At 42.1% G+C, this 12,021-nt stretch overlaps 1 protein-coding gene across 2 annotated transcripts in view; it reads left to right on the top strand.

Annotated features, from left to right (window-relative positions):
• Window positions 1–12,021, top strand: part of NDRG3 (NDRG family member 3) — a 69,144-nt gene that overhangs the window by 35,642 nt on the left and 21,481 nt on the right. For both annotated transcript variants that reach the window (XM_028524408.2, XM_028524409.2), the window contains exons 4-9: window positions 179–284; window positions 1,306–1,426; window positions 3,541–3,603; window positions 5,604–5,664; window positions 8,528–8,614; window positions 11,618–11,674. In XM_028524408.2, the coding sequence (XP_028380209.1) occupies window positions 179–284; window positions 1,306–1,426; window positions 3,541–3,603; window positions 5,604–5,664; window positions 8,528–8,614; window positions 11,618–11,674 (495 nt within the window). The remainder of the gene's footprint in view (window positions 1–178; window positions 285–1,305; window positions 1,427–3,540; window positions 3,604–5,603; window positions 5,665–8,527; window positions 8,615–11,617; window positions 11,675–12,021) is intronic.

The following is a 12,021-nucleotide window of genomic DNA, read 5'->3' as shown; positions in this document are numbered from 1 at the left end:
AAGAAATGAGAAAGTAGGAATCTTCTGTATAATATAACATCTCCCTGGTATGCTTGTAGTTCAGAGATGTGTCCTGCCGCAGCCAGTGGGAAACAGCTGTGAATCACATGTTGTGAAACTTCGGCAACCTGGGAAGTCCTTTCTGCCTTTGCTGAGACCTCACATTCTCTTCTTCCAGGAACATGACATAGAAACAACTCATGGCGTGGTCCACGTCACTGTCAGGGGCCTACCGAGAGGAAACAGACCAGTTATCCTGACATATCATGACATTGGCCTCAACCGTATGTATTTCATTTTATATGTTCCCTTTTTATTATATTTAATCTACATATATTTTAAACACACACACATAACAGGTCCTAGTACTCTAATAGAGCATAGGTTTTCTTCTCTCTGCCTTAACTTTCCCTCTTCATGTTAATGGCAGGATTCAGGTTCCCCTGAAACGTGCAGGAGAATTCACCTGGGGGGTACTGGAATTACACCTCAGCTCTGTGTTGTATCTACTAAAGAACTTTATGTGATGAACTGGTCAAAAAGTAGAACTAAAATCAGGTTCTTTTTAAGTCTAAACTTTGATTTTTTTTTCTGTTTCATATTTCAAGTTAGCAAATCCAGGTTTTGAACTTGACTTTGTGGTGAACTCTTTAATGAGTTGCTACGGCCTGTCATCAGTGACTTTAAGTGGGCTTTTCTAGACGGTAGTGTAAGATGCCGGCCCTAGCCATAGGCACACACAGTCTGTATACATACATTCTCTGTCACGCTTCTCTGGCTTTCAGAGGTGGCCTGCACTTGAGGCTACAGTTTAGTGCTAGAGCATTTGTAGAAGGGTGATTTAAGCAGCTATACTAAAAGGCTGGCAGTTGAAGCAGCAGCCTGTTCCTGAACCCCAGCCCTTTTTACAGGAGACAGTCTTCCACATACTGAATGCGAGCAGCCCAAGGTACTCGCTCTAGCTAGGTTCTTGGGATATAATCAATGTCTCTGTGTCAGATTGAAGAATAAGATACATGAAAAATGACAGCATCACGAGTATAAGGTTATCTTGTGCAACACCAGAATTGGTTTCCACTTTGTAGACATTGTGTAGAACTGAGAATTAGTTCTTTTCAGGTCATTGAGATGTCTGGTATTCAGCCTTTAGGGCAGCTTGAATCAGACAGATTGTTCAGACACCTCATGTTAGTGGGACAGTGATTAAAAGGGAATGAAAGAGGATAAAAATACAAAATTGATCAGTAGAAGAAAATTAAGGAGAAACGGAAGGCCTGTGACTCACGATTCTCTTTGCTGTTGCAGATAAATCCTGTTTCAATGCGTTCTTTAACTTTGAGGACATGCAGGAGATCACTCAGCACTTTGCTGTCTGTCATGTGGATGCCCCAGGCCAGCAGGAAGGTGCACCCTCTTTCCCAACAGGGTAAGGTGGCAAGCGAGGTCTTCTGGAAGTCATGCACTCACGGGCAGATGCCTGAGTTCTAGAGGGAGAAGTAGTGTGTGTTTCCTTTCCCAGCTGATTTTAGCACAGCCTACAAATTGTACTTATCGACCAGCCGTCCTCATTATTTCCTCGCCTTGCTCTGAGAGGACTCTCACGTACATACAGTCTGTTGAGAAAAACTGCATGTTTTCCCATATCCAGGAAGGGCTGTCTGTGGACGGGAACCTGTCTCCCTGTAATTGCTAGGCAGAAGTGTCTGGAACACCCACTCCTCACGGTCTTTATCTGTTTCCTTCCTCATCTATTTTAAGTCTGTCGTTTTGTGTTACCTAGGCCCAAATGCAGATCCCTCTGAGCTTCCTAGGAGTATCTCCCCACCTTTACCTCTCAGTCTCGTGATAGGAATTCACGTATCTGTTTAACCATTTATCTGAGCATCTGCCCTGTCAGGTCGAGGTGCGTTTTTTACTAGACTTGGAGCTCTCAGCCTCTAAATCTGCTTTGCGAGGCGGAGCCAGAGTCTCCTGAATTCTCCCCCGCAGGACAGGATTAGTGAGAAGACCTTGGGAGGAGGAGTGAAAGCACCAGCTGTGGAATGCTGATTCTTCCCTGCGCCTTTACTCATCTCCAGAGCTGCCTTGCCAGTGGCTGCTGTGAAATAGACCATTGCAGGCAAATAATTGCTAACACTTAAACAATATTCCCGACACGGCTTTAAGTACTTTACATTTATTTAAATACTTTACATTCATTTAACTCTCACAACCCTATAACATAGGTTTACTCTTACTCCATTTAACAAGTAAAGAACCTGAGGCCCAGAGGTAGCAAATGCTTGGCCAAGATGACGTAACAAGCGGCAGAGTGGGGGTTTAACCCGGGCAGAATAGCTCCAGAGTCCCAGTTGCTGACCATGTCGTGTTCGAGCTATTCTGTCTCTCAAACACAAATCGGCCAGTGACCAGCTTATTGTATCCAGTAAGATTTGGATTCCGTTTCTTTATTTTATTTTATTTTTTTGATTGATTTTAGAAAGAGAGAAAGGGGGAACAGAGAGAAGAATACCAATTTGTTGTTCCACTTATTTATGCATTCATTGGTTGATTCTTACATGTGCCCTGACTGGGGATCAAACCCACACAACCTTGGTGTATTGGGACAACACTCTAACCAACTGAGCTACCCAGCCAGGGCCCGTTGCTTTTTTCTATTTTGTGCACAGATGGTTAAAAAGCACTCCATTGCTCAAGAGTTCCAAGCAGAGATCTTTGAGTCTGTAATCTCTAGGTGCTTCCTACTTTTCTTAGATGCCTAGTTTTCATCCCCTCCTGGGTGTGCTTGACCATTTTATAATCCAGTGGTTCATATCCTAAACCAAATTCAAAGGCATTAAACAAGTAAACATGTTGTTTTATGCCTAGGTAAAACAAATAACATTCATAATAAAAAGCCCAGGATTTGTGACTATCCTTAAGCCTAGTAAAGCTTTATTTACTTTTACTTTCAGCTACCTAGATATAAGCAGCAGACCAAGGGATACTTCCTGAGTTGATTCTCACTGCTGGAAGTTTACCGAGACTGAACCCCAGTTGCAGTGATTGTTAGGGATTTGGAAATGCCCTGAGAAAGAGCCATATTACCTATTCTTCTCGAATGGCTTCCTCTGGTCCAGGATTATTTTCAGAGGGAGGGGAAGGGAGGGAGAGAAACATCAATGTGTGGGAGAAACAGCAATCAGTTGCCTCTCGCAGGCTCTCAACTGGGGACCTGGTCCACAACCCAGGCATGTACCCAGACTGAAAATTGAACCAGTGACATTTGGTTCGCAGACTGGCGCTCAATCCACTGAGCCACACCAGCCAGGGCCAAGAGACCGCTTTTGAGGACATAGAAACATGTAGGTTCTTTTGCCTTCTATTTAGTACAGCAGTTATAGGAAGTTTCACAATATGCCACAGTCATTTCCACACTCCACATCACCTCCTTTGATAAAGAGAATGCTTTCATCTGAGAACTCTGTACTTTTCTAGCTGTTCTTGTAATTGTAAAATATGGTTGCATTCTAATTCAGGTGGTATCCTTCTGGATTTCAGGTACCAGTACCCCACGATGGATGAGCTAGCTGAAATGCTGCCTCCTGTTCTTACCCACTTAAGGTCGGTTCCCTGTTCAGTTCTCTCACACAGTTTTTGTGTACTTTCTACTATGTATCTGACAGAATAGTCACTACCACCCTCCCGGAGCTTACATCTTAGTGGGGGAAACAATAAACAAGTAAGCGAACAAATAATCACAACTAAAGTGCTATAAAAGTCAGTGGAGATGGTGTGATAAAAATAAAGGCAGGATCCACATAGATAAAGCTGTTACCAAACAGTAAGTGGGGTCCTGCTGCCCGCCACCACCCTGTAGGCAAAATTCAGGAGGCAGAGGTTTGGTGATGAAGGAAAGGAGTCTTTATTCAAAAACAACTCAATTTTGGAAGAACAGCTTTCTGCGTATATTAGTCACTTACAGCTTTAATCACTGAAGCCTATCAGTTAAGGCTAACACCTGAGTTTTCCTAGCATTCCTCCTGTTCTTTAAAAAGATTTTATTTATTTATTTATTTTTAGACACAGGAAAAGGGAGGAAGAAACATAAGTGTGTGGTTGCCTCTTGCACACCCGCTACTGAGGACCTGGCCCCAGGCCAGGCATGTGCCCTGACTGGGAATCAAACCTGCGACCCTTTGGTTTACAGGTCCATGCTAAATCCACCAAGCCACACCAGCCAGAGTTCCTCTTGTTAAATTTAAGTATCTTATTTCTGTGGGCTAGTTTACAAACTAAAACAATGTAAGATACAAAAGCTACACAATTTTGGAAAGATGGCAGGTTTCTGCCTCAGAAGTTGTCCCCTCTAGAACATCTAAAGAAGAGTAACCCTGCCACCCTCCACCAGGCCATCCCGATCCTAGGCTGTGCCCAGAGTTCCTTCCCATCCGTTAGAAAACGCAGGCAGCTGCAGCACGATCATCCAGGCATCCCTGAGGAAGAAGAAAGGCAGAGAGACCTTTTTTAGAAAATATTTTATTTACTTATTTACTTTTAGGGGGGAGGGGAGGAGGAAGAGGGAGAGAAACACGAACTGGTTGCCTCTTGCATGCTCCCAGCTGGGAATCTGGCCTGCAACTCAGTTGGTTTGCAGGCTGATGCTCAATCCACTGAGCCATACCAGCCAGGTCTGGGAGCCCTTCTTTTATTTTAAATCTTCTGGCCCATAATTACATGCGCTCTGGAGACATTCAGCTTCTCAGCCAATCCTAAACTATTTAGCATTGCCCTGGGCAACCTCCTCCTCCTCCTCCCCAGTGATCCGATCAGATATCCCTGTATCAAAGCTGTTTGGGGTTACCTCTCTAAAAAAATACCATCTAGTCTGAGACTCAGAGAGCCAGGGCAAGAGGAGTCCAGACAAAAGAATTAGTATGTCCAAAAGTCCTAGACCAAATGAGCAGGTAGGAGAAATATATGTAAAATTCAAGAAATAGACAAGGACCAGATTACATAGGTCTCACAGATCAGGTAAAATTTTGGGATTTCATTCAAAAGAAAAAAATGCTGAAGGCTTTTAAAGAGAGTGATAATCCAATTTGGTCTTTTAAAATAGCCACACTAGATATGTAAATTGGTATCAGTAAAGCTGTTTATGATTTTTTAAAGAGGATTACTCAAGCTGTGGAGAAAGTGGGTTCTAGAGGAATGAAGGAAAAAGCAGGGAGACCAGTCAGGCAAGGGGTAATGATGATAGCTTGATACTGGATGATGTGCGGGGGTGGTGTGAAGTTAACGGAGACAGATGGAAATACTTTGAAGGTGGACTCTATTGGACTTGATGGGTTAGACATGGAGGTGATAGGAGAATGAGCTGTCAAGTATGACCCCCAGGTTTTAGTCATTTCATTCAACCCTTAAAATCAACTTAGAAATAAGTGGTCATATCTTTGTTTTAGAGATAGGGAACTAAGTGAGGCTCAGGAAGTTAAAGAAATTCGACCAAATTCTCTATTTGATAAGCATCAGTGCCAGAATTTGAACTCAGTTGTATTCCGCCGATTTTTGCCATGCTCCCCCGACGTGAGTTAACCCTGTCCATGTTTGTGTGTTTCATTCAGTGTGAAAAGCATCATTGGGATTGGAGTCGGAGCTGGAGCGTATATCCTCAGCAAATTCGCGGTAAGTACATGGAGCTTTCTCTCGATACTCCCGAGGCACCGCCTAGACCAGCTCTTTCTGCAGTGCTGGGTGACCAGGGACTATTGTGCTTCTGGCGTCAGTTTTTAACAGTTCTGTCTGCTCTAGATACAGGGTAGTATAAAGCCTTGCTTTATGCTTACAGCACCTGAAAAAATCACAAATGAAGGCAGTACATAATCAATAAAAAGTAATTTTTAGAGAATAGTTATGATGGAATTTGGTACAGCCATTAAAATTTTTTTTTTAATATATTTTATTGATTATGCTACTACAGTTGTCCCATTTCCCCCTTCTCTCCCCTCCACCCTGTACCCCCCTCCCACCCACATTTCCCCCTTTAGTTCATGTCCATGTGTCATACTTATGAGTTCTTTAGTTTCTACATTTCCCGTACTGTTCTTGCCCTCCCCCTATCTATTTTCAACCTACATTCTATGCTACTTATTCTCTATACCTTTTCCCCCTCTCTCCTCCTCCCACCCCCCTGCTGCCTAACCCTCCATGTGCCCTCCATTTCTGTGGTTCTGTTCCTGTTCTAACTGTTTACTTAGTTTCTTTTGGTTTTGCTTTAGGTGTGGTTGTTAATATTTGTGAGTTTGCTGTCCTTTGTTACTATACATGTCTTTTCTTTATCTTCTTTTCTTAGATAAGTCCCTTTAGCATTTCATAAAATAAGGGCTTGGTGATGATGAACTCCTTTAACTTGACCTTATCTGAGAAGCACTTTATCTGCCCTTCCATTCTAAATGAGAGCTTTGCTGGATAGAGCAATCTGGGATGTAGGTCCTTGTCTTTCATGACTTGGAATATTTCTTTCCAGCCCCTTCTTGCCTGTAAGGTCTCTTTGGAGAAATCAGCTGACAGTCTGATGGGAACCCCTTTGTAGGTGACTGTCCCCTTATCTCTTGCTGCTTCTAGGATTCTCTCCTTCGTTTTTACCTTGGCTAATGTAATTATGATGTGCCTTGGTGTGTTTCTTCTTGGGTCCAACTTCTTTGGGGCTCGCTGAGCTTCTTGGATTTCTTGGAAGACTGTTCCCTTTGCCAGATTGGGGAAGTTCTCCTTTATTATTTGTTCAAATACGTGCTCAATCTGTTGCTTTTCCCCTTCCGATTCTGGTACCCCTATAATTCGGATATTGGAACGTTTAAAGGTGTCTTGGATGCTCTTAATCTTTTCCTCAATTTTTTGAATTCTTATTTCATCATGCTTTCCTGCTTGGTTGATTCTATCTTCCTTCTGGTCCACTGTATTGTTTTGAGACTCATATTCCTTCCTTTCACTATTGGCTCTCCTCCGCGTGTCTTCCTGCATCTGTTTTATGGTAATCTGCATTCTTTCATCTAAATTTCGTCCAAAATCCACCAGTTCCGTGAGCTTTCTGATCACCAGTGTTTTGAACTGCGCATCTGGTAGACTGGCTATTTCTTGGTCACTCAAAAGGATGAGTCCTGGGGGACTGATCTGCTCTGTTGAAAACATATTTTTTTTCCCCTGTCTCTCCTTTTTTTTTTTTTCGGTCTGGTCGCTCTTGTTACGGTGGGGGGCGGAGCCTTAGGTGCTCACTGGGGCTGGGCACCCCAGTCGCTAGATTGTGACGTTATATGTGGGGGCGGGGCGTGAGCGGGAGCGGGGCGGGAGAAAACAATGGTGGTAGTTCCGTTCTCCTGGACTCAGACCCTTGTCTGAGCTTTTGGGCCGCGAGTTCTGCCCTGGTCCACAATCGCTACCCCTCTGGGTCTGCCAGCCGCAGCTTGCGTACTCAGGGATCACCTCTGTGCTCTTGCGCCCCCGGATGGCTTTTGTGCCGATGATTTCGCGCCAAACCTTCCCCCGACCTCCGCGTGCCGCCTACCCGAGCCAGCCCCGTGCCCGCCTGGCTCGTCTTCTCCTACCAGTCCGGATGAATGCGTCTACTTCAACTTCTTGGCTGCCCGACTTCCATTCAGATAAATCCTCTGCCGGATCTGGGTGTTATTCTGATAGTAAATTATTGTTGTAAATTATTGGTTTTCTAATCTTGGTTGTACGAGGAGATACGGTACGTCCACCTATTCCTCCATCTTGCCGGAAGTCTCGCCATTAAAATTTTTAAGAAGAGCTTGCATTGATGGGATTCATGTATAATATAACATTAACAAAGAATACAGACTCACATAAAGTTTGGCATAGGAAAAGACTAGAAATACACCAAAATATTTATAGGGATTGGCATTGTGGGATAAGATAATAGGAAATTTCATTTTCTGCTTTTTATAATTTCTCTGGTTATCAAATTTCCTATCGTGTGCATAATCAGTGTAATCAGGAGGAAGAATAGTAAGCTAGAGAGTTTTCAGTTTACATAGAAATGTTTCTATTGATTTTTATTTAAGAAACTTTTTTTCAAATGACTCCTGGGTGAGAGAACATTTTTGCAGGGGGTGGTATATCATCTATTCATGTGATTTGAAAAAAACTTAAGAAGCCCCTATTGAGTGTAAAATAGCCAGTTTAAGCTTTAGCAGCCCCTTATGCCAACTTGCTCAAGGTACTTCTGTCATCAGGGAAGACCCACTGTGAGCTAATCAGCTGCAGACACACCAGGTGCCTTCATTTGCTGTGGAAATCTTTGTCTCCCCCATAGATTTGACAGCAATCGAAGAAACTGGTTTTCCAGGTGCTAAATCAGATTTAAAAACCTATTTTTTTTTGTATAGCCTCCCTAGCATATCTTCAAAGACTTACTTTCAAATCTGAGGCATTAAGACATAATAAGAATTAATTAACTATGCTCTAGTTATTTTTAGAACAATGCTGGGAGTGGAACTTTCATACTTCTTGTTTTTGTCTTCTGTTTCAGCTCAATCATCCAGAACTTGTGGAAGGCCTTGTCCTCATTAACGTTGACCCCTGCGCCAAAGGCTGGATTGACTGGGCAGCTTCCAAAGTAAGCACCAAGTGCCGTCTGTTGGCTCATGTCTCGGTCCCTTCTCACAGTGGCTTACCTGTTTTATTTTTCCTTGAGTGCTATATAGTTGAAATCGAGAAGTTTTAAGTATACAGCTTGTTGAATGTTTACGTTTGTAATCATACCCAGTCTACGGAATATTTCCAGCTCTGTTGTTTTTTAATTTTTTTAAAACTTCACTTATTTATTTTTAGAGAAGAGGGAAAGGGAGGGAGACAGAAACATCAATTGGATGCTTCTCACATGCCCCCAACTGGGGACCTGGCCTGCAGCCCAGGCATGTGCCCTGCCCAGAAGTTGAACCGGCGATCCTTCTGTTGTGGGATGAACAACCAACCCACCGAGCCACACCGATCAGGCCTCCAGCTCAGTTCTTAATTAATACTTCCTCTCCCTTCTCCTAAAAATAACCATTACCCTGACTTCAAATACCACAGATGGTTTTATCAATTATATTCTCATATAATTGGAATAATAGAATATATATTATTTTGTTTATAGCTTTTTAAATTCATTATTGGCCGTGGCTGGTGTGGCTCAGTGGATCGAGTGCCGGCCTACGAACCAAAGGGTCCCTGGTTTGATTCCCAGTCAAGGCACATGCCTGGGTTGCAAGCCACCCCCTGTAGGGGGTGTATGAGAGGCAACCACAGATTGATGTTTCTCTCCCTCTCTTTCTCCCCCTCTGAAAGTAAAATAAATAAAATCTTTGAAGAAATATTCATTATTGTCTGTCTCATTTTCGTTGTATGTAGTTCTTTTTAATTGTTGTTTAGACTATTGTATGAATTCACAAAATGAGTTGTTACGTGTTACCATGAATAAAGCTCCTGTGCACATTCTTGCCTGTCTTCCATAGGCGTGCACATTCATTTCCTTTGGATCTAAGCCCAGGAGTGGAATTGCTGGGCCATGGGGCTGTTGTCCATTTATCTGGAGTAGATAACTTCCAGTGTTCCAAAGTGTTTGGCCAACTTACACATGAGCAACGCATGAAAGTTCCAGCTATCCCGCATACTGACCATTTGATAGTTCTTTTAATTTTTATAAAAGATGATTAGTTTTATTTGTGTAATTTTAAGTTGTTTTTATATGGTGTCAATCACCACAATAGCTTTCGTTATTAAAAAGCAATTTTTAATTGTAGCTTTTTTAAATTTTAAGCTATATTTATGGATAAATAAAGCAGGGTTTTAATTTGTATTTCCCTAAGGGCTCATGATGTCAAGCACCTGTTCTAAAACTTCTCGGCCATTTGACCTGACCTGTGTGGCTTAGTTGGTGGGCGCGGACCTGCCTGGGTTGTGGGTTTGGTCCCCAGTCAGGGTGTGGACAAGAAGCTTCTCTCTCCTTCCCTTTTCTCCCTGACCCTTCCCCTCTCTGTAAAAATAAAAATGAAAACTTATTGGTCATTTGAATATCATTTTACGAAGTGACTCTCAAGTCTTCTGCCCTTTTTTTTTTTTTTAATTAAATTGGGTTGCTGGTCTTTTTCCTATTGACCTGTGAAAGTTCTTTATATATATTCTATGTATGAATCCTTTTTAAGGTTTTATTTATTTATTTTTTAGACAGGGGAAGGGAGGGAGAAGGAGAGAGTAGAAGCACTGATGGGTTGCCTCCCACATGCACCCCAACCAGGGACCAAACCCGAAACCCCAGCAGTGCTCTGACCGGGAATCGAACTGGTGATATTTCACTTAGCAGAAAGTTGCCTGACTGACTGAGCCACACTGGTCAGGGCTACATATGAATCCTTAGCTGGGTACATGTAAATATCTTCTCCCAACCTGTGGTTTGCATTTTCACTCCTTTAATGAGTGAAATGAATGAATGAATTACTCTCTTCCTTGAACCCAAATAGCTTACCTGTGTTACTGCTCCCAAAGATGTGTGTGGGTTGTACTGTTTGCTGTCTGAAAAATGAAGGTATTTGCTATCTAAATAGAATTCTATCTAAGATCTGTTGGGAATAGGAAACTACAGGATATGCTAATGACTTTACAAATATAAGCAATCCCAATAACAACCAGAGAGGGAAAAAAGGAGTAAGGGGGAAAGCATTATATCCCCATTTACATTGAATTAACCTGTGCCAAAAAAAAAAAATCACTGTTTTTAGGTTGGAAAGGAAGGTGGTTTTAAAACATTTTTTTCCTGCTGAAGTACAGATGTTATTAGTATGCTATTTTAATAAAAAATTATAGGTTTTAGATTAATTCAGTGATGTTATAAAGTGTCCCAGAGAAAAATAACCTAAGCTTTCATCGCTTCCTAAAAGATGCCTTATGTAATAATCTCATTTTTAAGCCAATACCTACCTCCAAGTGCTTTTAAATGACTATTTATTTTAATACACCAAAAAGGGCTTAAGGGAATCAACAACATAATTTGACTTGGGAATTTTACTGAAAATAGTCTACAGATTTATACAGATTGCTGCATTTATTAGACTACGGTATTGTTTTGAAATGAGAAAAATTAGGAGAAAAATGTTAAAAATGCAGAAACATTCAGTAAACATACCAGTTACCTCTCACTCCCTGAAACAAAAATAGCAAAAACTGGAAAAAAGAAAGAAATTTGTTTCTGCCTCTTAGATGACTTGGGAATGGTTGTAAATTGATTATTATTATCCATAAATCCAGTGTAAATACAGAAATACAGACAAGAATGGAGTAACTAAGAGCTGTGACTTCTTACTTTGAAGTTTTCAAAGAAATTATGACCCCATTTCTTCCAGCCACTAACATCAAATCAGTCTATTATTACCCTGGGAAGGAGACTCTTCATTTTTTCTGACTTGTTTCTTGTTCTCATGTCTCTTGAAACCACTGACTCGCGAAAGTGTGCGACACTGAGTTGTGCCTTTGTTTGTTAAGGATAATACATGTAATTAGTGGGCACCGATCTTAAGTGGACAGCTTGATAGATTTGTGCATATGCTTACTTACTCCCTTGACACAAAATTTTTCTTTGTAGATATCAGGCCTGACAACCAATGTTGTGGACATTATTTTGGCTCATCACTTTGGGCAGGTAAGTGTCTATTGCAGTCCGGAGAGTTGTGTTTATTGGCTTACATGCAAAGAAGGGGTGCCTGAGAATTTACCTGATCCTAGTGGGTAGCACCCCAGTGCGGTGGAGACGCACATGGCCCAGGAAAGTCTAGTCTTAGAGAAAAGGTATCTTGATGCCACGCGGCTTTAGGCATTCGGAGAGAGATGAGAGAGGGCAGCCGATCCCCCACCCCCACACACACCCCTACCTGTTCTGCGAGCAGTGTGCCATCTGTTAATGTTTGACAACATCACATGCCTTGCCAAACATCTTTAGGGCCATCATGTGACCTTGGGAAAGGCTTCACAGGAATAGAAATTTCAGAG

Source organism: Phyllostomus discolor, chromosome 9, assembly GCF_004126475.2.
Source record: "Phyllostomus discolor isolate MPI-MPIP mPhyDis1 chromosome 9, mPhyDis1.pri.v3, whole genome shotgun sequence".
NCBI lineage: Eukaryota > Metazoa > Chordata > Mammalia > Chiroptera > Phyllostomidae > Phyllostomus > Phyllostomus discolor.
Note: the sequence above shows the minus strand (reverse complement) of the source record. Positions and strands in the feature narration are given on the sequence as shown.